This window comes from Agelaius phoeniceus, chromosome 11 (genome assembly GCF_051311805.1).
Source record: "Agelaius phoeniceus isolate bAgePho1 chromosome 11, bAgePho1.hap1, whole genome shotgun sequence".
Taxonomy (NCBI): domain Eukaryota; kingdom Metazoa; phylum Chordata; class Aves; order Passeriformes; family Icteridae; genus Agelaius; species Agelaius phoeniceus.
Genome location: NC_135275.1, coordinates 8877709 through 8904105, shown reverse-complemented (window position 1 = coordinate 8904105; position 26397 = coordinate 8877709). Strand labels below are relative to the sequence as shown.

General features: G+C 46.4%; 1 protein-coding gene across 1 annotated transcript in view; it reads right to left on the bottom strand.

Annotated features, from left to right (window-relative positions):
* DNAH1 (dynein axonemal heavy chain 1) overlaps positions 1–25247 on the bottom strand; it is a 72338-nt gene extending 47091 nt beyond the window's left edge. The window contains exons 1-20 of the mRNA XM_077184787.1: positions 25214–25247; positions 24697–24982; positions 20488–20638; positions 19865–19937; positions 17210–17384; positions 16553–16709; positions 15903–16035; positions 14782–14943; positions 14008–14260; positions 11927–12084; positions 10915–11126; positions 9387–9682; positions 8229–8379; positions 7437–7630; positions 6345–6570; positions 5615–5734; positions 4729–4811; positions 3190–3331; positions 1947–2102; positions 759–957 (exon numbers count right to left, since the gene is read on the bottom strand). Coding sequence (XP_077040902.1) covers positions 759–957; positions 1947–2102; positions 3190–3331; positions 4729–4811; positions 5615–5734; positions 6345–6570; positions 7437–7630; positions 8229–8379; positions 9387–9682; positions 10915–11126; positions 11927–12084; positions 14008–14260; positions 14782–14943; positions 15903–16035; positions 16553–16709; positions 17210–17384; positions 19865–19937; positions 20488–20638; positions 24697–24982; positions 25214–25247 — 3361 coding nt within the window. The remainder of the gene's footprint in view (positions 1–758; positions 958–1946; positions 2103–3189; positions 3332–4728; positions 4812–5614; positions 5735–6344; positions 6571–7436; positions 7631–8228; positions 8380–9386; positions 9683–10914; positions 11127–11926; positions 12085–14007; positions 14261–14781; positions 14944–15902; positions 16036–16552; positions 16710–17209; positions 17385–19864; positions 19938–20487; positions 20639–24696; positions 24983–25213) is intronic.
* Between the last annotated feature and the right edge of the window lie 1150 nt (positions 25248–26397).

The following is a 26397-nucleotide window of genomic DNA, read 5'->3' as shown; positions in this document are numbered from 1 at the left end:
ATTTCAATCTAAGCCATCTGGCAGGAGATTTTAGAATTAGCTCTAAAGAATGACCAACACATCTCTGAGAACCAGGGAATGGCAAGTTAAGCTACAACTGAAGTCCCAATTTCAGCTTTATTAGGAGAAATGGTCAGAAGACCTTCGTGTGAATTGCAAGGGCTGAGCGCAATCATCTCAACTTCATACACATTCAGGCAAGAAGGAAAATTGTTATTATATTGCAGAGATCATTTCCAGGTTTTGCAATTTCATTTTATTCATAACAAAATCAAGACCTCTTCTGGCTTTCCATTAAATGCATTGGCCAATAAAGAAAATAAGATTGGCCAAGAAAACAGCACCTGCAAGACCCAGATTCAAGTTCCCTTGCTGCCTGACTTTGCATGAAGGCTTAAACCCACACGTCTAGCCAGTGGGCTATATAGTAACTCTCTGTGACTAGCCTGGATTATTGCACTTTATATATATATATGTATATATATATATACATACATATATATATATATATATATACTTAGTAAATACTAACTGCAACATCAGAGGGTGGCTGGTACTTCAAGCCTGTAACTAGTATCTAGATGTGAATCATCATAGTTTCAGGAAAAAAAAGTGGAAAATAACTTTGTTAGCATTTTCCCAGCTGTCTCAAATACACATGTGACTTCCTGATAATCCCTACTTAGAGCACTCTGTGACATGCTTCACATCAAAATACTGATATGCACCAACTTCCTTTCCCCAGACTGTGCATCTACCTGGTGAATCCTTGAACTGCTTCACACATCTCTGCATGGTCTTAAGAGAGTCATTGACATTCTTTTCTAACTCCTCTGCCTCAATTTTAAGGAGAGAATCATTCATCCAGCTCACATTCCACTTTATCCAGTCTGACACTGTAGTCCAGAGATCGTAGTATGGCTGGAAGTCCTTAAGCATCTTGTTCAGCCCACTGTACTTTAGAAAGAAATTAAAAACAACGTAAACAACAAGTGTATTCACCTCCAAACAACAGCTTACATGTCAAAAGGCCAAAAAAACCCCACCTCTTTTTTGAATCTGAAGCCAGCAATGAGAAAACATGTATTCCAAGAGGATATATCAGACTACTTTCTCCTGGGCCAATATGTATTCCAAGGGAAAGCAACCAGCAGAGCTGGGCTTGACACATTCAGGACAATGTACATCCAGTGGAGCTGTGCCTGCACCATGTGTGTGGCATGGAAAGCACTCTTTCCACTTGCCTGTACAAAGCTCTCCTGCAGAATGAGGAGATTTTGATGGACAGGCCACACACCATCAGTGAAAGCACACACCATTATCATATTAAAACTTGGCTCCTTACAGGGAAGGAGAAGTAAGCAGAGACTGAAGGGTAAGAAAGGATCATCATGTGAACTCCACTTCTGGTCTGCAGCCAGACTTGGCTGGATGTGGATGACAATGACTCACTGGCAGCTGAGCAGCTACAAGCAAAATGAGTGTTTACAACTATATAAACTGTTGCCTTAGGAGAACACCACGCTCCAAGCCCAGCCAGCTGCCAGCACCCACTCTGCAACCACTTGCATTCACACCCATAGACCTGCAGCAACAGCCTTACAGAAATGGATGCATCCTGAGTGCTGCTTCAACACCTTCCCAACCAATTTCTCCTCACGAACATCTCTCAGACCTCACTGTGGGCATCCAAACTCTCACAGAAGTAGTGGAAATATCAGACCCTGAGCAGCCTTCCACATTTGCCAGGGATTGGCTCTTCTGCAGCCCACTGGAGCGATGAAGCAGTGTAGCCAATCCACAGGACTGAGGAGCAGCTCCCCAGATAAACCAAAGCAGCATGAAGGATTCCTCCCCGAGGAACTATGTCTCACTATTTGCTCTACCTACCACCTAGAAATCCCAGCAAAGATCAGAGTCCTGTGGGTACAGGACCTGACACTTACATCTGTAACTTTGATGCCAAAGAGTCTTTCCCTGTTGTTGTAGAGAACTGCCAACTCCTGGAGCTCCTTCAGCTGCTTCCGGACATCCCTTGCATCTTCAGCCAGCTCATGGGCTTGGTTAACGTCTGACTGGACAGAAAATCCACCTACAGTCAGCTGGAAGAGAAAAGGCAGGCACAAGTTGGGACTCTGAAGCTGAGTGCTGCTTCTAGAGATAACAGCTTCCTGGTGTGCTCTTTGTTACATTCAAAGGCAAGATTTTTATGCTCTTGATTTCACCTCCCCCAAACCAATTTCACTTCTGTTTAGACCATGATGAAAGTGGTGAGGAGAAGCAATAACCACTGGTCAGGTGGAGGAAACTGCAAATGTGATGACCAGCTGCTTGTCCTCTTTGTGACAACAGTTAATCCCCAAGGAATAGGAACAATAAGTCTATGCCCAAATTTGATGCTGAATTTACACTGATATTTGCTACAGAACCAGTAAAGTGCAAATGATAGCTCTACTAGTCACTCAGTTTGTTTCCAAGAATTGTTTAACACGTATCTAGAGCTTCTCTAATAAATTTAGTGTTTTGTTTTGGTGGCTTGGGTTTGTTTGTTTGGTTTGGATTTTGCTTTGGTATTTTGTGTGGGCTTGTTTTTTATTTGTTTGGGTTTTTTGATCCAGTGTTGGGGTATTATCATTTTGGGAACCTGTTTCCAAGAAAATCTAGGTCAGTGATTTCACCTTTCTAAAATGGCTTTTTTCCCCCCTGAATTTAAAAAATTCAGAAAAAAATAAAATTCAGACTGTTTTAGCAGACACCAGAGGTATCTCAGCTCCAAAACTCTGCAATTATTTCAGGGTCTTTTCCCACAAGATGAGTTCCATGGCTGAATGCTGTATTTTCCCCCTTGATGGCAGCGCATCACAGGAGATGCTCTGCAGGGAGCTGAGTACACAAAAAAGAAAAAGGAGGTGCCCATGTTGCCTGAGCACCAAGAATTGGGAGCACTGTATAAACACCTTCTCAATGAAAAATGAGTATTTCTGCAGAGTCTTGTCTTTCACACAAAAAGGAAACTCTTAATCAAAAGCCATTAAAAAACCAAGGGAGGGTGTGTTAATATTTGGTCTAACAACACATTCACCTCAAAACTCATCGGAGTAAAATCTCATCTGAAAGTTTCCCTCCTGGCTGATGACAAGAGCTTCAAGATGCCCTTCTATGGACAGTTCATTGTCAGGGGCTTAATACCTGCATTTCCTCCAGTTTTTCTTGAAATGTCTTCTGATCCGAAATCTGCGTTTTGCGAAATCTTTCCTCATCGTCAATGTGCTGGAGACGAACAGACTCTGATTCCATGGACATTTTCACTGGCCAGTAACTGGCAGTCCACCTGCACCCACATGATACAAAGAGACAAGCTTCTTGAGCATATGTTTGAAATGCTGAAAATCACAGAATGAGAAAGCCAAATCCCACCAAACAAGGAGGCTTTACAACAACAGAAACACATGTGGTTTCAACAAAACATTTTTTTCCAGCTTGTCTTGTTGATATGCAGTCCTTGTGACTAGGCTATTCAGCTAGAGAGAGCTGGGGAGAAGTGGAGGGCCTTTTTAAAAGGAACAAATCCACTACACTGCTGAAAAGCTAGGAGACAGCAAAATAACAGTTGGCATCCAGAGGGAATGTCTGTCTTTGAATGTATTTGCAAGGAACTGAAAAAAATGGGGTCAGAGTCTCGGCTTATGGCTTTTCAGGGCTACTGAAAAAGCCAGTCTCCTGTTAAGCAGGGCAGTGAGGGGCCAGCGTAACCCAGATACAGGGAAGCCCTGGATTCTGCAGAGTGCCCTGGGGAGAGCACTGTAGATCCAGGAAAGGCTGCACAAATTAGGTGCTCACGCCAAGGCAGGTTTCTTGCTTCTTGCTCAGCCATAGCCCACCCGCTACTGCCTCCATTTGGACCCTCAGCCTGTGTGCAGCGCTAGTACAAGGTTTGCACACTACACCCACAGGAGGTCACAGCCCTCCAGCACCTGGGGATGCAGCCATCTCCTACCAGTCCTGCCTGGGGCAGGTCTGGGCAGTGGGAATACAGCTACGCCTGTTCCAAGCTGGCCTGGGGCTGAGCTGCTTTCCTGTAGCTTCTGTGGTGTTTTTGCACCTTGCACCCATGTTTCTAGTTTCAGGAGCACTCTGCACAGACTCACTCAGGTTGCAGACATACTGGACCAAGTACATGTCATAAGAGAAGTGCTTCCTGGGCTGAGCAAGCTTTAGAAGCCTTGAAGCTGTGTTTGTGAGTTGACTCTGCTATTGGGGCATAGTCAGGCCACAATTGGAATAATAAAATAAGTGGAAGATGCTTGGAGAAGAACTGCAGTAATAATAAGGGTTCAAAATTCTTCCTAGTCTTAAGAAAACCCTGGGAGTGTTCCTATCCTGGAAGTGTTCATTTAGTTTCAGGCACAGACTAAACTGTGTACTTTGAGACTTTACAAGTATCTCAAAAAAAACCCCAAAAACCCCAGAAAAACCACCCAGAGAAAAGGGCTTTACTATGTTAAACAGGTTAATAGCTACCAGTTTGCCTTGCCCCAGGCCAGAAGGCAGCATGAACTCACACTTCTTGTCTACAAACTTCATTTCAAGAATTCAGTGCTCATATAGCCTGAGAGACACTTAAAAGTTCTGCAGGAGCCCTTGATAGACACATGGCCCCCGAAGCACTGAGAATGGTAATTGCTGAAGAGTCCCACTTTGACAGTGGGAGAAATGCCTTGTGCTCACTTGTCAGTGAAATCTTCTTCGGTAAGATTGTAAAGGAAGTCTTCCATGACCTTGTAATCTTCCATGACTTCCTCAATCAGTTGCTGCACAGGGTGAGAGAAAGAGAAAAAAAGTAGACACCTTTAGACCATGCTGATTCCAAGTCTCTGGTGTACACCTCATTTTCATGAGGTGCCTTTGAAGAGCGTTAGTCACACAAGCTTAAAGTGACGTGGGCTGCTTCTGTGCCCTGTGAACAGTGGGAATGGATTTACAGCCCCTTGTTCTGTGAATGATCATGCCATCATCACCCTCTGTTCTATGGGAATGAAAAGAAGTGTGACCTAGTGGATAAAGTGCTGGACAGAAATTGAGTGTTTTAGGTTATCCTCCAGGTTCCCTCATTGGCATGGACAAGTCAGCTTACAGCTTGATGCCTTTGTTCCCCATTTGTTCAGCTGGGAAAATACTTACACTTCAAATAACTTTGAAATAACTCAGTGCTAAAATGTCCTATTAGAAAAAATATATTAACAGCAATTTGAGCACTGGGTAACAGAAAGATTTTCTTGAAAAGAGGTTTCATTTTTAGAAGATAGCCATTCAGTACACAAATGCAGAATGGATCATGAATGCAGCAAAATGCATACGTAAGTATTTTAGGCAAGATTTTAAACTGCTGTTTTGTTTTGCAAAGAGATTTAAATTTATGATCTGTATATTTAAAAATACAAATCTTAGGAATTATAAAAATACAAAGCCAGGAATCTTGTGGCATTGCACACAAAGATATGCAAGTAAAAAAATGGAGTTCTGCTTCATTCTGCTTCTGAGACACTACACATTGCATTGACAAATTTCCTCCTCACTTCCCTTGATGCCCTATCCCAAGGACAGGCTGCCCCACCTCCTGCACTGCCAGCTGCTCGGGCACTCCCTTCAGCCAGTCCCTCAGCTCAACCAGCTCCTCGATGTTCGTTGGTCTCTCATGCATTTTGGTGCTGATGGCTTCATATGCCTCACAGATCTGCAGCAGGACACAGCAAACACCATCACAGAGTCACCAATTGCTAACAGACAAACTGGGAAACCTGCCCCAATCCACCCACTTCCCATTCTGAAGGGGTCTAAGGGGTGAGTACACAGTTCTGCTCTGGTTTTTTCTTTTCCCATCCATCTCACCCATTGCAGGTGAAACTGAATGAGACTGCCAAAAAAAGAGGAAGGGGAACTGCAGGTATGTAGTGAAAATAATGATAATAACAGATTTAGACAATCAGCTGGCAGAGGTAGTTGCCTATATTCCAGTTATCCTCAGAGGAAGCAGAAGGACTTTTCAGTTGTCTACTAGACAGATCTTTTCAATCCATACTTTTGTAAAATGGCAAGGTCTTGAAGAATTTAATCTCAAGAGCTGCAGCTCTCAGGCATGTAATTTATTAAATATATTTAATTCCTCATTTGGTTGGGTTTGCATATGTCCTCGATAATTTCAATTTTAAGTAATCAGCCCAGTGTGATCTTTAAAATATCCTCATTAATGTGGCTTTCTAGTCATTTCACAAAAACACAGCAACTTCAAAAGCAGAAGGACAAGACAAGACAGAGACAGATAATACATTGAACCATTAACTTACTTTCTGCACCTGTGAATGGAGGCTTTTAGCCAGCATGTCCAACATGGCAGTGGCAAGAGCTTTGTGTTTATCAGACAGACTAAGCCTAATATGTTCTATCTTGACTTGAAAGGGGCCAATGATAATAGAACTAGGTAGAAGGTGGTCCAGGGTCTCCTTTTCAGACAAATATGTGTCTACTATCTTTGTCACCTCCTGAGTAGGTGGAAATTGCTCTTCATAGTCTCTGTAAATTAAAACACCAACAAAAAAACGGCTGTGTAGACCTTAAGAATATTTGTGCATCCAGGCTATGTGTCCACTCAAAGGATCAAGACATGAAATTATTAAGGCATAAATTTACACAATAGGTGCAGAGGGGAATAAGAGCACAGATACTCTAGCTGCAGAAAGGGAGTAGAAAAAAGAGATGAAAGAGGAAATATGGCAAGAAGAAAGGGAGAGGTAAAATAAAAGCACTAGTGTAAACAGGGCAAGATCAGGAGGGACTTCAGGAGAGGGTAGGCACTTCAGTGTATTCTGGGGAGAGACAAGAATTTGTCAGATGGGATTTGTAAATTGATTAAGCTAGAATAAGAAAAAAGAAAAGGTCTTCATTCTCACTGTTTGGAGAAAACATAAGACCTAAACAGAAGTCCATTAAAGTAACAGAGACTACAGGACAGAATAGGTGCAAAGAGTTTTGGCAATGAAAACAATGAGGTTGAAACAAAAGAAAACATGACTTTCTACAGAATGCTATCAGCCTGAGCAGACACTATGGGAAGGAGGTCAGAGTCAAGTATGCTAACTGGATTCTCAAACAGGATGATTCATTTTTAGGGCCATTAATATCTCCAATTACACTGACGAGCATGACAGGAATGTGACTGCTGTCAGAGGCAGGAAGAAATTCCCAGTGCCACCACCAATGTCCTCTAAAAGCATGGACTGTCACCCATGACTGAAGGCAGCCCCTGACAGGGGCCTGATCTCACATCTGAGGCACGTGGTCTCAGAACAGCCCCACACTCTCACATCAGCACATCCACACAACAGCTTCCACAAAGGCTTGTCATTGGGGTCACAGGGGTTTTGTCAGAAGCCACTTACTTTAGGAAGTACTTGATGTCGTTGTTATTTATCTCTAAGAACTTCTCATATTTCTTGCCGTAGGCTTGGAGAGGGATCCGAGTCTTTTGAATGGCAGAGCGCAGAGCCTCACGTAGCTCTTGTACTTTTGGCTCTTGCAAACCCACTGATTCCAGCATGGGGGTGCCTGGGATATCCATGTTCTCCAACACATACTGCAAGAGGAAGGGGAGAGGTCTTTCAGGACAAACAGAGCTAACTGTGCCTCCTCAGGAGAGGGGCAAATCCATCCCTGGTGGCACCTTCGGGAATTCTTGCAGTCCACACTTCTACATTGCATCAGGAATTGTTTGATCAGTTTTATGTGCCCCCCTCCCCAAAGAGTGAGGGTCTAGGGAGACAGGGCTTTCACAGTAGCAGACAGAAAGATGCATATGCAGAAGGGACTTGCATCAAACAGAACTGGAAACAGTGCTATTTCCTTAATGAAGGAAAAACTCCTTTATGAGTCTGCTTTTACCAGCCACCACACACTCAGGGCAACCAGAGTGTCCGTGTGTCCACAGAACCTGCAGCACCAAAGCAGAAACAACCACCAGACAAAAGAGCTACAAGGTTGGGGAGACTAAAGAAATCCTGTCAGAATAGAACTGCATTAGCACAGTGCTGTGCCCAGAGTAATTTAACTGAATTCCCAAGTACCCACTTGTGCACCTCCCTCCCTCTCTCAGTACAAGCCCAGGGGTGTCTGTGCTGAGCTGCAATGCACTGGCACGTGCACAGCTGTATCCCTGGTGATGCAGAAGTGTTCACCTGCTCCAGCTGTGGGATGCTGTGGGTCGCCAGGATCCCATTGTCAAACAGAGAAATGAGAGATGTCTCAACACTCTCCACAGAGGGGCTGAAGAGGACACCACTGATGTCTAGCTCAATGTCTGTTACAAAGAGTGGATTCCTTTGAGACCTGTGGTGGGAAGAGATAAGAAAGAACAGGGATGCTTTTTGAGAATATGATACACAACTGTATTGCTGTGGTGCTGATACTGAAATGCCTCCTGGACAGGAAAGGAAAGCAGAGGAGAACAGGACTGTCTCATGCAGATGAATATATAAACACTGTGTTCTCAATTTAACAGTAAAGACATTGAGAACTCTTTTTAATCAAAGGTGAAGGAACCATCAATCATGACATATCAGGATCCCCAAAAGTCATAACCTTATCTGGAGAATTGGAGCTGCTTTACAGAAAAACTGGAGGTGTTTTTCAAATTCAGTATCTCCAATAGACTCCTAAAATGCACCTTCTGGAAGTTAGATTAGTATTTCTAATCTTGCATGTGACCAGCCTGGCTCAGGACTAGCTGAAGTCAGTGTCAAGACTTCCACTGATTTAAGAGGCCTCATGTGAGTGACAGAGTTGGGTTTTTTTTTTCTTTTCTTTTCTTCTGGCTTTCCATTTCTAAACGTTCCTTTTTTAATACCACAAAAAGCAAAAATCCTTAAATCAATGTCCAATGGAATAAAATTTTAGGCACTGTGATAACCTAAATTTGGTATTCTTTAGAGATCCCAGGCCAGATTCCAATTCTGAGGTTTCATCTAAGAATAGAATTAAGCAGCCATGCTCCTGGTATTCTTCCTGGCATCCAGAAAAAAATCAGCAGCAACAATTTGCTCCCCCAAGAACACTGGAGGTGGCTGATCTTTAGAACAGCACATCAAAGCAGCAGACCTTGGTTCTGATGGGCTGCTCCATATCACTAACTGCAGCTGGAAAGCTGTGCTAACAGAGCAGCCAGCTCTGTGTCCTTCTTCCATACTCCAGTGAACATGTCAGGTGGAGGATTAGGGAAAACTGCCCAGCTTAAAGGCCCCACACAGAGCAAAGCTTGCTTGCAGAACACTAGTTAAAAAGACAACAACAGTACACTTTTCTGCTCTTCCCATCCCTTATATTTCTTTCTTTCTTACACGTAGGGACTGTTGGTGATGTCAGGTCCCCATTCCATGTCCTCTGAGCAGTTCAGGACACTCTGGCAAGCATCCAGCACGAACTGGGTGAAGCTGATGAGCGAGTTCTGCACCAGGTAGCGCAGAGAGTCCTGGAGCATGAACCTGATGCGCTCCATCAGCTTACACAGCTTGGAGCTCTGGTAGGCATCCCAGTCACTCTCCTCCAGATTGAACCATTTGCCTGCATCTTCAAGGCTGCTCTTAATTGCAGTCTTTATGGAATCAATCCAAGTACCCTTGAGAAACTCCTGAACCTAGGGCAAAGAAAAAAGCAAGCTGAGTAATCCTCTGAGGGCTGATGGGAAAGCAGTATGGCAAGGTGAGCTACTAGCTGGGGCTGTTGGAGCTTTCTCTGCTGTGAAAGGAAACTGCTCTCTCAGAGCTGTGGTAGCTAAAAGTAGCTCTCAACCTCCACCCCCACACATATGATATCTGAACCTGGTCATATATCTCCTGCACTGAAAAAAGACCCACAAAAAGAAAGCCTGATATTAAAAAGTGGGAGTGCTCTATTCTCTGTTTTGCTCACAGTTTCCTTCCTCTTTTCTATACAGTGGCATCCCTGGAGCTGCCTGTGTCAGGGTCCCTCACAAAAAATTGTGTAGACAGTGTGATGAGCACATAAAGGACAGAATGTTGTCTTCTCTTGACAAGTGAGAAGAAAGAGTGGAAGAAGCCAAGGGCAGCAGCAGTTTGCAGTATTTTAATTTATTAAAATACCACCAAGTGTCACTTCTGCTCCACAGGCAGCTTGCTGCTTGTGTGTACTAAAAGAACCTTAGTCACTGAGTGGATGACAACACTGTCTAGCTGAAGGAGCACAGGACTGGGAAGGACCAGTACATTCTCTGCCACTGATTTAGTGTGCAATCCTGTGCAAGTTACTCCATGTGGCCACATCCAGGGTGCAATGTGCTGACCTTAGTCAGAGGACATGAAGATCCTCTGGTGGGAATTACCACAGAGCTGCAAATTTTTGTCCTACTCTTTCTATTGGCATTGCAAACAGAGTAATTTAATTAAGTATATAAAGAACATAGAGTATAGAAAAGCATTATCTCCATGAGTGTTTCAGGAGGAATCAAGCATCTTGTGCCTTGCAGCTGGATGGATGGGGAAATAATAAAAAACAAATAAAAGGGAAAAAAATTAAAGAGAAACTTGAGTACTGATCAAGTGTGTATCTGTGTATAAACCAGGTGGAGGAAAGAAGGGCTGCAGCCCCATATGGGCACCTGTTTAACACACTAAGAGCATGGTCAACATTGGCTGATCCTAACCACCATGACTCTTTCAGCCCATTCTCCCCATATCCCAATAAATTTGACAGGCACATGCAAATTCCTCCCTGCCCCAAACATGAGGTCTCCTTTGACAGCTCATCAGTTTCCAGAAGATCAATCTGCAGCTGCTGCATCTGTCTAACACACACTGACAGCACTGCTGCCTGCTCCATGTGTTCATCCCTCACACCTCCTCTGCTCACCTGAGTGAAGGCCTGAGTCTGGATCTCTTCAAATTCCTCCAGAGAGACAAGTTTGGTGACAGTTGTGTTAAACAGAGACAGGACAGCTGCCTTGTTGCACTCATCCTGTACTTGTGCAAGGAGATAGATGGCTTCTGGCCTGGTCAGGAGTGAGAGGAAGTTGAATTCTCTCTGTCGTTTACGGAAAGGATAGTCTGGGATAGGAACGATCCCTAGCACCAAAAAAAGAAATAATGTCATTGCCTGCAACAGCCATTTCAGCTTCTGTTTTTAGAGTACAGGTCCCTTTGGGAAGCACTTGTGAAAAGGACTCTGCTCCAATGCACAGGCTTTATCATGCAGCAGCCTCACTAGATGGCTGGATGAAAGAGAGAGTCTCTGTTCTGCTGCAGAGACCTTCTGCAGCCTCCCATTAGGGGCTGAGGTGCTGTCTTGGTGCCTGACCTTCCCAAGGCTTTGGCTCATGAAGTCTCCATGTGATAGAACACTGGAACTCAAGAAACTTCCTACTGAGGCTCCAAGGCACAGCTGAGTCATCTCATCTGTGAGAGGCCACTTGTGAAGCACCTCAAGGCCTTCCTGCTTTTGGAAGATTGAAGTGCACAAAATATGCTCCCCTCCCATGTTTTAGTGGGGCCATTTTCCTCCTGTTTGGGACTCTGAAGGAGCCTGAGCCCTCTTCCACACCTGAGGCATTTCCCAGCTGGGCACAGCAAAGCCAAGGCAGTCAGCCTTAGCACAGTGGTAAGCCAATCACACTGCCAAACATTTGGTGCCATTAAGGGTACACTTGCAGAATAACTGCAGCTTAGCTGATGAGTTCTAATTATACTGAGGTAACATGAGCATGGAAATATACCCTAAAAAAGAGGAGACATACTGAAAAGTCTCACACAATCTCCTGTTGCTGCCCCTTGGAGCTCTAATCATTACCATGAACCTGAGAGTTCCTACAGCAAACAACAAATCCTATCAAAGACAAGAAAGCAAACTGCTTCACTGTGTCCCCTACCTTTCTCTGGTGCTTCCTTCTGCTCTTTGTCTGGAAGGGTAACAAAAGAAAACATCTCGGGTTTGGAAGCGACGACTCTGTCAAAGCTGATCATGTTCATGGTGTGTTTATAGTCTAATTTCACTTCTTTCTCCAGGGTGCTTATTTGGTCTAACATGCTGTTACAAGATACAGAAACACTGAGAACCCATGGCATTTGAGCACGTGTATGCCTGTAGCTTTACTGCAAACTCCACCCCTCTCTCCCTCCCTCCCAAATTCACTAACCCAGAAGCCCACCTACCACTCAACACATCAGGAGAATTGTGCAGGCAATGAAGCAGCCAGCAAAGGAATCAATTGGACTTTTAATGACAGAGGCAAGCAGGAATGAGGACTAGGACTGTAGCCTTTGTAAGTGTCTTTCCAGTTCAAAGCAACATCTCCACTGGGTTGCTTTGAACTGAAAAGTTGCTTTGAACTGAAAGCAACATCTGGGTAGATCTCGGTAGAATTTGTGGGTAGAAACCTTACCGAGGGAAGGAGAAATAACCACCAACTAAAGAAAGTAGCTGGCAGTTCTGGAAAAGTTGGGCTATCCAAGCTGGCCTCCCATTTGCCTCCTGTTGTCCATTTCCTCAGCCAGAACACTCACATTAAGTGCTGAAACCCTGCTCCATTTGCCTTAGGAAATCATCATCCTTTACCTCGAGCAGACAGAGTACTTTTCTTTATCCCTGTAGTTCTGCTCACAGAGACTAATTACTCTCCTACTTTCCAGTTCAGGCCGGCAGACCATGCAGCTCCTCACACCTTCCTATTTCTGAGCAAGGCAATCAGTCACGGCTGATTCCCAGCAACACCATCAGTGGCTCATGATTCATCAGCCCAGGGACATTAAAATGCCTCCCCAATATGAACTGCATCACAAAGAGATACTCCATTATATTCAGGTGGAGATCTCCTGTTCTGTTTGCTTTCCCCTGTGCAGATCTTCTTTTGATTTGTTTTAGCAGCTGTTAATAGGTAGAAGGGTCACCAGCAGACAGCAGCCAGGTCTCTGGAGACAACGGGTGGTCTGCAGATCAGTACAGCAATGACTGATCTGTTCCTCAAAAGCACAGGGGGACAGCAAGGTCAGCCATCCCGTTTTTTGTCAACCTTCTTGCTGTTGAAGGCCACTTAACTGCAGGTGTAAGCATGGCTTGGTGGGTCTGCATATGGAAACTACTTCAGCTGGGAACACTGACAGCCCACCCATCCTGTACGCGTGTCCCTGGGGCTGCCATCTGCCTCCTTCTGATGCCACCCGGGGAAACTGCATGGTGTGCTTGTGCACAGAATGGAAGGCAGGTGAGACCCATGGTCTGTCAGTTGGCTGCTCAAGACCTGCCTCCACTGACACTTGTTTTGTAGCCCTATGAAGTCCCACAATGTTTATGGACAGAAGGCTGAGCCCCCACACAAGTACATGATGCTTTACTGTCGGGACCCAGAACATTCCTCTGCTGCCCTGGGTGACTCAAGACCCTGGAAAGGGGCTCAGAGACCTTGGCACAGAGTCAAAATCACCTGTGCCTTCGATTTTAGTCCATGGAAAAAATTACCAACTTTGTATGAAGATTTACAAGCCACAAGAGTTTGAGTAGAATAATAGTTAATTTGTCACAGGGTGAAAAGGTAGAATTTTGGGGTTTTAGAATGGGGGTTCAAGAAGCAAGATGGAAGAATCTAGACACGTCCTGTCCTTCTTCTTCTTATTATCCTCCATCTTCTGCTAAGATGGTGACACTTTTTGATTGGTTTAGAATAGAGACAGACTGTCTAACATAGTGATAGGTATTGAAAAATTATTGTAAATAAAGTACACATAGTTATTAGGATAAAAAGCTAACATCACCCCAAGGATGGAGGCTGTGCCACAACCCGACCTGCTGGACAAATCTCAGCAGGTCAGAGAAAGAATGCAATAAATAAGAAAAAATAAACAACCTTGAAAAGCAGAACCAACGAATCTCGACTTCTTCAGTCGCGGGGCTAGGAAAAAAGAAACTTTCTAATACCTCAAAAGTCATCTCAACCACAAAAACCCAAAACTTTACCTCTTCTCATCCTTCATTTTGGGAGTCTGCACAGCCAAGCGCTTCATCCTCTGCAAGCTTTTCTCGTTGATGGTGTCCAGCCCCTCTGTGGGCATGCAGTCCACGTACAGGTGGTACATGAGCAGCCCCTGCGTCCTCTTGCGCAGGCTGTCGGCGCAGGCCACGCGCTCCGCAAACACCTGCGGGTCCTCGGCCAGGAACTGCAGGCACACCCGAGGCACCCAGTACTGACATGGCAACAGTGGAGCTCTTCCTGGGAAATCAAAGTACAGCTTACCAGAGGCTGCAGGGAAAACAAAACTCAGAATGGCTTGCAGTGCTGACAGCAGCTTTTTGATAGACAGGATAATTGGGCTGCTTGTGGGAGATCAAAATGAGGGACCAGAGCTGAGGACAGCAAGAGATAAGGAGCATCTCTAAACCTTTCAGGAGAAGGGTACTTCATTTTAATCTGTCCACATTCCCTTTCAAAATGGCATTGAACCAGAAAGCCCAACATTTTACTTTTCTTGAAGGCTGGAAGGATAGGAGAAGGAATAAAAAGAAAGGTGTCTACAAAGGGAAAACCTCAGATGGGATCAAATTAAGATGTGGACTTCTCTTCCTTGGAGGTTTTTTCAGATAAGTTTAACAGACACATATCAAGAGAGATAACAGTGAAAGGGATTAAATGACTTCTTGGTGTCCTTCCCATGTCCAGCTAGGACAAGCATGGGTAATGAACTGGCTCTCAGACTATATGACAGGTCCCAAAAAACCTCATTTGAAACACACCTTCTGGAGTTCTTCCTCCGTTGATGATGGGTCTCCCTTCTTCGTCACGCACCAGACCTTTCTCATCTGTTTTATGGACCAAGTAGAGGTCTGTCTCCTTGTCATAATCCAGAACACCAACATCAATCCACTTGTAGATCAACTCCTGGCTTTTGGGGTCCTCTGAGAGAGCCAAGGATTAAAACAGGGTTAGTCCATTCTCCTGGAGGCTACAGCAAATGGATTTCCCTGATCCAAGTGGTGATGCCACAGTCAAATCCATTTGCTCCTTTGAATCTCAGTCAATCTCACAGAGTTTCTGTCTGACCAATTAAATAATTAACTTATTATTTTACAGCTTAGAATTTTCAACGTTTTGCATACACCAGACAGATATCTATTTATATTGATATCAATACGGATACAGGTCAGGACAGCATTATGCTGTCCGTTCAACCTGAGGAGTGATCAGGTGTGGTATTCCCCAAGACAGGTGCAGGCAGAACCCAGCCATCATGTGCTGGCTGCCCAAGGATACACAGAGCTTATGTTTTATGCTTCAGTTTTGCAGACAGTCAAGCCTCTGGAGGCTGCTCCAGAGCTGCAGATGCCAGTTCCCACACTTTAAAGCTACTGCAGATGTGTTAATGTGAGCTGCAGCCACAGCTAGGCATCAGTACAACTGCACCTAGTAATGCCTTCTCATTGAGAAGGCTCCAAATGATTGGAAAACAATGTCCACATCACCTAATTTGGCCCAGATTTACTACTTGTATGTTCACTGTAGTCTGAACTCGTCTTCTGATCCTGCACTTGCAGAGAAATCCAGGCAGAACATACTGTGCCCTAGGAGTTAGAACACCCTAACTCCATGAAGATAGCTATGCACCAATAAAGAGAAATTTTGTCTGTGCTGACAGAAAGTCAAAAGGCAAAGGCAACTTTTAACAAAGTGGAAATGATCCGGGGTAGGACTGGCAGTCAGTGAGATCCTGGTCTCTGGCTCTGACTGCCTGAGACTGGCCAAAATGAGATAGGGCTTTTCAGAGCTACATCATCAGAATCTACACATTTCCTTCTGCTGAAAGGGCCTGTAACCATTAGTGTTGCCCTGCTTGAGCAGGAACTGATTCAAGTTTTACCATGTCCAAGCACATCATCTGTAGGTAAAAGTGCTTTTCCAGGCACTGGCTTTCTATCAGAAGATCCTGGCTCCAGCCCCAGTGACATCCACTCGTCCGGAGTTCGACAGTCAAATTCATCATTGTCAAATACCTAAAAAGCAAGGACATGAGGGAAATTAGGATTTACTCCAGAAACAAGAAAACACCCAATAAAAAATTTCACGAGAGGAAAACATTAACATGCAGTTCCTAAATGGGCTACAAAATTTGGAAATCAGTCCAGGTGCAAAATCTGTGCAATATTTGGCTGACAATTTTCTCCCAAACAGCACTATTTGTACCTCCAGCCATTTCCTAGGGAGAACAAACCAACACCTGGAGAGGTTTCCTGCAGCAATACTGCTGACTACTGCATTCAGAAGGAAACATGAGACACCTTTCCTTTGGACACACAAAAGCCAGTGAGGAGCACTCTCAAGGACTATTAGTTTTGACAGAAGTTGTGGCACCCTGCAGAAGATGCTCAGCATCTTGTAGAGACCCTTCAGTGCCCGAGCCAGCTCCAAAGCATTTCCTTGCTTTGCTGCTTGTTGTGTCAATACTGGCTAAGTGTCCTCAGAAACCTCCTGTGGTATAAGCAATGAGACAGACCACATGTGCTCTCTTACCTGTAATGGGAGGTAGATGGGAAACACAGAATCTTTTGTCTCCTCAATAGGTGGCATATTGTCAGGGTCATAGTGCCTTGGCATCAGCTGATTGGAGTCTATCCCCTTGCTGGCCAGGAGCTCAGCAATGTCAAAGGTGAGATACAGTCGTCTCCTCCTGGATTACATCAGAAGAGGAAATAACCACTTAATGTGCCTGTAAGCATTCCCATGCCTACAACTCCACTTTTTCACTCTGCACCCCTATCAGTAAAAACATTTTTGGTACACATTGCATCCACGTCTATTTCTTCATTTAAAGCATAAAATAATTCCGTGGAAGTGACCTAGAAAGATCAGTTACTCCAATCCATAAATTATATACTGTACTATGGTACTAATACATTATAGAGCATACACAAAACCAGAAATCAAAAAAAGAATTACAAAAAGATGACATAAACACTATTAAAAAACAATGTTTTCTTCCCACATCCCAGTGAATTGTCTTCTGCACCCTCTGCAATTCATGTACTCCCCACTTTGGAGACTACTGCCTTACAGGATAAGGTTTTCTTAAGGATTTTTGACATGTTATGTCTTGAAAGCAAAAGTCAACACCCTAATCTGCTGTGTCCATTCCACAGTGATGCCTCTAGCCACTTTCTGGTTACTTACCTCTCTACTTCAACCTTCCGAGGGTTTTGCCCTGGAACACGTTTGAAAGGCATCTGCACTTTGGGCTTAAATGATTGTTCAGGGAAATCTGACTCAGTGAGGATCTCAGTGGATGGTCCAACCATTTGATTCTCCATGAGACCTTTAAAGTTTGCAGGCACCTTGAATTTTGTGACTAAGAAGCAAAGAGAAACACATCTGAAACCACCAGGTATCACTTTGCTTTACATTCACACACAAAGGAGGACTCTGCTGTCTACTGGGTTATCTGCAGAAGTCACTTCACTAGATTTGTAAGAGAAATCAAGCAGACATCAAATTGGAAACAGAAAGAAAGACCTTTTTTTTTTCCTGCTACAATATGTGATTATGGTTTTCCAGTATCAAAATAATGGCATAAAAGAAAACTCCACCAAGAATTACTGTCATGCAGATTTTTGGGAGCCAAGGCACTGACCTGGCTCTAAGGAGCTCTGTTTTGTTCCCAGCTTTGCTACAGACTCTCTACATGACAGTGGGCAATTACTGTCTCTAATGTACAGCTTCCATCACCCTCAGAAAGGATCCCCCTGCCTCTCTGGGGGGCCCTGAGACCAAGAGTCAGTCATAGCTGAGCGGAGCTTGGTCAAAGTGGTGATAAAGGGTTTATTAATATTACAGGGGGAAAGAAGCTGCAGAGGTCATCTTTGTCTCCTGAAGTGCCTATTCACACCTTGGGACAAACCTCTCTCTTCTCAGCTTTTGCTCAATCAAACCACCCACTCACATCAGCAATGGTGTGAGAAAAAATTGAGTTAAACAGCCAACAATCTCACCATTTGGCCAAACATTTTCAAGAGAAATTTGGACTAAGAAAAAAGTATACATTTCCAAGAACTGGCAGAAATTAAACCATGTCATTTACCCCATAAATAAACCAAACTGTTTATATTGCTAAACAAGTTGCAAATAATAGAACAGCAGCAAACTGGGAATTTGAAGCTTAACCTAAATTAAGTAATTTCATGCAAGCTTTAAAAAGCACTATTCCCTAGACAGAGCTAAGCATTGAACTAAAAATAGATTTTAGTGGAGTGAGAGAGATTTTCCTTTGATGAACTTTCACACTCTATCAAGGAGAAACGTAAAGTTCTGGTTTGGAATTGGGTATTTTGAATGTCAAGCTTTGAACCCAATTGTTCACTGTGTTGCATGTGCTTCTGGAGTCATGGATGTGACCCTTGATTTCAAAGCAATTGTGCAGAGCAGCCAATAATGCTAAAGCCAGACATGTTTCAGGATGGTTGGGTACAGGAAGGGTCCTCTAAGAGGTCATTCCCTTCTCCTTCTAAAATGGCCCCTGGCTCAACCCTTGCAGCTGTACGTTGTCTGCTTAGAGACTAAAGGAAATAGCCACTAACTGGCTCCTCTCTCTCTACTTCCCTCCCTCAGGAAGGGCAGCTAGCCTGGCATGAATGTGCTCTTAAACACTTGCATGGTCAATAAATAATTTTGAGGAATCCCTAAAATGCAGCTCTTTAGCCTCATGTACATCTCTTGCTTGGGGTCTTTACAGAATGGCCCTGATTTGTATTTGTTGTCAAGGAGCACAGCTGTTCCAATTTAGTCATTTTATTGTTGCCAAATCCTGGCACCATCCATTATGGCACTTTGTGCACTATCAACTATTTATGTCAATACTTAGTGTTTCATTTGCATTTACATTTCCAACCTGATGGCTTCTTCCCCCTTGAAGAAGCAGCAGATCATAAATAGAGTTCTGTCTCCACTTGTTAAAGATGAGTCTAGCTTGTCAAGATTCACTTGAGGAAGCAGTCATTTGTCCTCACTCATGAAAATAAATGTCACATCTAAGCACAGGAGGGTGGTATATACAGTTCCCATCTTTCTCTAAAATCCTCTCACACACACACTTTCTTCCCACCCACTGCCAGTCTATGATCCATATCCCCAGGAGTGCTCTAGGGGCCAGGAGAGTGCTGGCAAACCTTCAACCATTCTCTGTTCCTATATTTGAGCATCCATGACACAAGTTTTTGTAAGCAGGTGGCACCAGCAGCTCTGTACACAAAGAGAGCCTTTGCATCTAGGGAGAACAATCTGCTCTGGGGTGCAGCTGGGTGCAGAATAAATAAATGAGGGAAGGCCATGATTTTGGCTATACCTAAATCCCAAATACAGCTTTCACAGGCAGGTCCCATTTTTGGGGTTGTCATGTGCTGGGCCAGCAGTTTAACTTGATGATCCTTGTGGGTCCCTTCTAACTCAGGAAAATCTATGATTTTCACAGGAAAGGGACACTGCTGGCTCCATGCATAGTAAGAACACATGCAAATTCAGTGTTCTCCTGGCAGCAGGACCAGAACTCCCACAGGCACCAGCACAGTCCACCCTGAACCCTGGGGGAAGTGGATCTATCCAGGAGAAAAGGAAGCAGGGTTTTATCACCCACTCAGATCACTTTGCTGAACCTCTAAATGAAATTCACTTTTCACAGGATATTCAAAGAGCACAGCACCATTCCTGAGCACTGAAAATGAAAGCGGAGCAGGAACCCAGAGGCAGTAGCCTAATTCCCAGCATGCCTGCTATAGGCAACCTGAACAGTTATGGCCCAGTTTCCTGCCCCACCTCACTCCCTCTCAGTGCATTTACCTTTAGGGGTGTGCTGCTCCTGCTCTGCCTGGTTCACCAAAGACTGGGACGTGTGGGGGCCACCAGAAGCACCCTGGAATGTGAGGGAAGTGTCAGAGCACAGTCGTGGCATAGTGTGAGTGGGGATCATTGAGGTACAGAGATAAAATGTGACTGTAAGACTGACTTTACCAGATCTTTAGGGACAACCGAGACTGTGAGTAATGGTCAGAAAAGGCTCAGAGACACAAGTACCTGAAAAGTTCAGCCAAATGCACAGGGGCAGGGGATCTCCCAGCAGCATGTGGCCTGATGTCAGTTTAGGATGTTGACTGGGGGTGGATCAGGCAGCCAGTCATTAGGGTTTTACTGCCATATATCACCACAACCACAGCCTGCCCTGCCATACTAGCATCCCAAACCCAGGCAATCATGACAGTACTGTCACTGGCTACAGAGGAAGGCAGCACAACTCCGACCAGGATGAGCCTCATGGCCTCATTTTGTTAAGATGAAGGTCTTGCACAAAGGCCTCTGAGCAAAGGAAGGGCTAGGACCTGGGGTGAAACCTGTGTGTGTCCATACCAGCTGTGGACTTTTCTGTTCAGGACAGTGCTGGAGAAAGAACTGCTCTTTGCACTTACCCTCGAGCTACTGGAGGGTCCTGGAGTAGGGACATCAGCAGAAGCCCCACTGCTGGTGCTAGGTTGGCTCCTACTCAGAAAATTCCTCAATTCCTTCCTTGCTTTGTCCATCTTCTCAGGAGAACAACGCTGTGACGTAACCCTGGGCTTCCTGTGAGTGGAAGGACATTGAGCCTGGCACACACTGTATCTTTGGCACTCCTCCACACCCTCCCACAGTGCTGGATATCCCTCACTTGCTACAATGAGCGGGTATCACAGAAGGTTCCATCCCCTGATTCCATACCATTCACGACCCGGGGGCCATCAGACTCACCTGGCTGCCTCAATGGCTCACTAACCCTGGGGAAACAGATTGCTTTGTTATTCCAGACGGGGTTTAGAGTGGGAAAACCAGCAGAATACACAAGAAAAGCTGCTTTCCTTAAGCAGCAGGGGCTTCCTGGATCTGTGGCAGCATTCAAAAGGTTGCCAGGAGAATTTGACTAAACTGGGACTACAAGAAAAGTACTACTTTTGCTGCACCCAAATCCCTTAAAAACTTTGTCACACTTGACTCCAGTGGGAGTAGGCTACAGCCTAGGATACCAACACAGCTACTCCCAGGTCTAAGTCTGCCTCTTTCATTTAAATAATTCATGACAGATGTTTAAGCATCACCTAACACATATTAAAATATTGCCAGAAGCTCCCCTCTTTCTCCTCCTGCAGGGGATATTTTTGCTCAGCTCACAAATAATTTCTGCTCTTCCACCTTGGGAGACTCAAGTCCAGGCAAATATCACAGCTGTACAGCTTTATTTTATAAAAACCTTTGTGCACTCAGAGATACCAATTAAGAACAGCTCTCAGACTTCTGGCAGGAGGATAATGCAACCCTTGGTTTTAGGCTTGTCTAAACACAGAGATGACTATTGTAACTAATTAGAACAGCTAAAGTGACACAAACCCCTCCAGCCTGCACATGCATGCACTGATATAATGGTGTACACATACCTGTGTAGCTTATTCCTATAAAATATGAGTCAAAGCTTTCCGTGGTGTCTCTCAAAGGTACTCCAGGCCAATACAGCTAACTGATCAATTCCTGCTCAGGGCTAGACCCAGACTCCTCATCCAGCCCTACCTGACTAGTGGTTTGTCTCCTGCACCCTTGCTAGGACCTTTCTGAGGCAGCCAAGCCTCTGCAGCAGGAGTCTTCCAGCTTTCCACAGCTAAGTTCTGGAAAGACCTTGCCTGGTCTTGAAGGCCACAGCTGGCACAGTACTTGTCTGGAGCCTCATCCTGACCTGGAGACAACATCCGCAGATCCCTTCCTGACATGCCCTCTCTGCTCTGCTCTTGAATGGAGTGAAAACTCTGCTTGCCCTATACTCCTGATGAGAGAGGGCAATCTTTTCAGAATTTCACCTTGCTGCCTGCCTGTGAGAATGAATCGGGTACAGCACAGAAAGCATTACATGCATGCCGGAGATAAGAGGGAATAACTGTGCTGGTTTATTACTGCAGGTTCAAGCCAGTGCACAATTTTGAGAGGTTGAATCAAAAAAGAAATCAGATAATAAATCAAGGTTACCATGATGCGAATCTTTTAAGTGAAATGGAGTAAGCGAACAGATTGGAAAGACCTGGGAGATGAGATCAATAATACCCCCTCCCCTCCTTCAAGCTAGAAAATCTCCAATCTCTCTCCTCTCAGCTTTGCTTTGGCATGGCAACTGGAACCTCACACCCTGAAGAATGAATTTTCCATGGAGGATTTTGTTTTTATTAGCTATTTTATGCTCTGGCCATATCTATTTTAGCAGCCCAGCAGGACTGATTGGAATCAGCCAAGATCCAAGGATTCCTGATGAATCACTGCTGGACTCTTTGGTGCCTGCTGCACTGGCTGGGAGAACAGCAGTGAGGCGGAACGGCCCCGCGGGGCCTCTCCTGATGTGTCACCTGAGCATCCTCTCTCTCCTTGGCAGCAGGGCCAGCATGCCAACATGGCTCGCTGGACTTTTGCCTCTTACCACCAGAACCCTAAAACCATCCAATTAAAGCAGCCAGCTCCAGGACACAAGGTTCATCTGAACCTTCAGTAGGGGTGAGGGACTGAACCCATTCCCAATTTAGCAGGACTGGCAATCTCTGCCTAGAATCAAAATAACGTGGCTGCTGCCCATGATGGACAAGTTTCCATGACTGGGGAAGAGTGTACCAAGACAGCCCACAGCAAGCCTAATTCTTTGCTACTTTGCTCACTGTGTACTCACTCACACCTCAGTAAAGTCCATCCTGAGCACTTATGTCAAAATAAAACCAACCCCTACCCAGTGTCCAGATCAGAAACACCCATCATGCTCTCCCAGCTGCCCAGAGGGAAGGTCCCTGTGTTTGCAATTGCAAAAAATCCTGACACACACCACTTAAAATAAAGAACAAAACCAGGCATCCAAAGTTCTCCCAGCAATTCCCCAAAGAAATCATTAAAACATCTTGTCTGAGAGCACTAAAGCTGATGTGGATATGGGAGAACTGCTAAGCACAAAGGGAGAGAGGGTGAGAACACTTTCCATCCTGCAGCAAAGCACACAATGGCAGTTCAAGCTCTCAAACAGCAACTGCTGATTGTACCACATAGTTTGTGCTCAAGGATTCCCTGCTTGTCCGAGGGATCCCAAAGAAGAGCAGTGAAACTGCCCAGTGCCCCCTCACACTCCAGCTGGGAGCAGGAGGCTGGATACCTGCCACATTCACAGCCTTCAGTCCTTCCCTACTGGGAGCACTTTCCTCAGGACTGAGGAGTCCAGCTCATTGCAAGTAGGGGAGATGTCTTCCTCAAAGCAGCTTCTCTGCCCTCCTCCCCTCCTTGCACACCTGGGAGCATCTCCCTGCTCTTTGCTGGCAAACATCAGGCTGGCACCAAGATGTCCCAGCCTAAGCTATAAAATCTTTTCCTGACTGCTGAGACAGCTATCTCTGCACTAGTTTAGTCATGCTCCCTCACACCTGAAAAGCATGTTTCCTAGATATACCAGGTACGAGGTATTATGCTAAATTGAACTATTCTAAGTGAGAGCATATTCTTATGGCACTGCTGACACAACATTAGTTACAGCGTCTGTGTGTCATTGTGGCAAAACTATAATTACAATTTCTCAGTAAATCCAGGCTTTACACATCCAAGAGTCAAACTCCCACATGTCTTGCTCAACGTCTGGTATGAGCTTTTTGATCTGTTGCCTCTACTTCAATTCTTTGATCCAAAGCTTTGACAAAATGGGACTCTTTTCTTTCAAATAAGGTTTAAAATGGCTAAAAATTGCAACAGAACTAGAGAATAGTACTTTAAATATCATATAACCCCTAAGCAAAACCGCAGACTGAAATCTAGTATTTATCTAAAATCTATCTATCTATGCATAGCCAGAATCCCAGCTACTAGACCATCTGGACACCAACATGCAGAAATTCCCTCTTCCTATAATTTAAACCCTACTATATAAGCTCAGACAAGGTGATGCGCTCTCAACAAACTGCTTTAAACATTATCCCGTACTTCAAAACCCTTCCACTCTAAAAAGAGAGTTGAAAGTAATTTCGAGTTTTATAGCAGCCCATTCCCTCCAACAATTTGCAGAGTTTTAAAATTGATTTTCCTCTGGGTTTTTAAATGCATTCTTTTCTCCACGGAGAAGCACCAGGCAGGCACAGCCGCCCCGGGGGGAGCAGCGCGGGCGGCTCCGGCCGGTGCCGCTCGTTACCCCGGGGCTCAGGGCACGGCCTGGGCCCACAGCCAGCGCGGGGGCCGCAGGACAGCCCGCCAGCCATTTACACCGTGACTCCAACGCGGTTTGTGTCACTGACCAGGCACGACGCGGGTGAAACAAACGCTGCTGTAGGTTTCATTGTTGAGAGCCCGCGGGGCGCGGGAGGAGCAGCCCAGGGGCTGTTAACGTGCGACGTGCGGGGACGGGGCAGCGCCAGAGCTGCTCCCGGCGCCCACCCTGAGCACCAAGCCCTCCCAGTGCTCCGAGAAACCCGGCTCTGCCCGCCGCTCCCAGGGTGCGGAACGCACCGGGCGACTCCCTCACGATCCACACCTGTGCGCCCGCCCGTCCGCCCTCCCGGCCCGGCCCCCGAGCCCCTCCTTGGAGCCCGCAGCCCCCTGCTCGGGGGCCAGTGGTGCCCTGCCCGGCTCTGCCTGCGGGCGGTACGCACCGACGGGCCCGAGTCCGCCCCGAGTCCGCCCCGACCGGCCCGAGTCCGGCCCGACGCCGCAGGCGTTGCCACGGGAGCAGGGGCGGGCAGAAGGCTCCGACCCGAGACCGCTGCTCCCCCCGCGCGGGCCGTTGGGCTGGTCCGGAGGCGGCGCGGGGCAGCGCGGGCCCGAGCCGCGGGCCACACCACGGCCGAGCCGGGGGGGGGAGAGCGCTCTCCTGGGGAAGCGGGGTCTGCCCCGAGCTGCAGCTGCCAGCGCGGGGCTGTGCAGACCCCCCCGGTGCCACTGCAGGGACACCGCAAAGCTCCCGGTGCCACCCCAGAGCCCCTGGAGCAGCCTAAGAGGCACCGCTACGGAGTTGGTGGTGGAGTCCCTGAGTTGGCACCACGGGGACACCACAGAGCTGCCGGTGCCACTTCAGGGTCACCACTGAGTCACCACACTAGGGCCAACGCCGAGCTGCCAGCAGAGGGTACGGCTGTGGAGCAGTGCCACCGAGCCACCGGCAACCCGTGCCTTCCAGGGCTGCCAGCCCCAGGGTGCTCGGCATCCCGGCAAGGAGCCATCGAGTGCCCTGGGGACAGCCTCCATTTGCCATGCGAGCAAGGGTGACTGCTGTCCCAGTGCCACCTCCCGCACCAGCTGGCTGCCAACCCTGCCGGCTACTGACCAGGAAGGTCCAGCAGATCCTTCCTCTGTCCCATCCCCAGAATGAGTGGAGACGGGCAGGGTGCTGATGTAGAGCTGCACCTTGGCTTGTCTAAATCGACCTTGTGTGCCCATGGAAGTCTTGAGCTAAAAGATCATGATGGGTGGGGATGGGGGACTGCTGGCCCTGGAGAACATGTCATCCCTAGAGAAGGAAAAGTGGCACTGAGTCCTGTTGAACAGGCCCTGACAAGCTGGTCCCCCTCAGAGGGAATGGTGAGGAAGGGACAAGCAGTGCCAGCCCTGCGGGGGAGTGATGAGGAACAGGTTTGGATTATTTTGGGGGAGAGGAAGGAGGTGGAAAAGCAGAGAGGAAAAGATTTAATGAGAAAAAAACCCCAAGCCATAAGAGATCTACTGTGAAGGAGTACAAAGGGCAGAGGAGGAGGAGGAAAGGATGAAACAGGAGATGAGTGGAGGTTCCTGCAGGAGGAGAGCTGTGGCAGGCGGGTGGGCAGGGGCTGCTTTGTAGCTCCTTTGAGACCCCCAATGCCTGTTGGTCCAGTCCAGGCTGACAGTGAATCCTGCTGCTTCCCAGCTGTGCACCTGGGAGAGAGGCAAGTCCTAGAAAGCAGGGCCAGAGGAGCAGGACATCGCAGCTGGCAGGCTGGCCCAAGGGATGCCTGCTGGGCAGAGAATTAGGCAAAGAGGCACCAGGATGGGGGGCATGCTGTGGGAGGCAGCAGAGCCAGACCAAGAGCACTGGCTCCTCTCCCTGCCCGGGTACCTGTCGGGGGGGTAAAGGGCCTGCTAGTCGAGGGCATTTGTGCCATCCAAAAATTTGCAAGTGAGGGGATGTGAGGTTTGGACAGAGAAAGGTGGAGCAGGCAGAGCCTCAGGCAAGAAACACAAGCTTCTCCAGATAAGGAAGCTCCCTCACAGCAATGCTCAGCTGCTGCCAGGGTGTTCACAGGATCAGCCCCATGCAGCAAGGAGGTCTCTGGGGGGGTTTGCTCTCCATGCTGAGCTGCTCCCACCCCACTGAAAGCAGC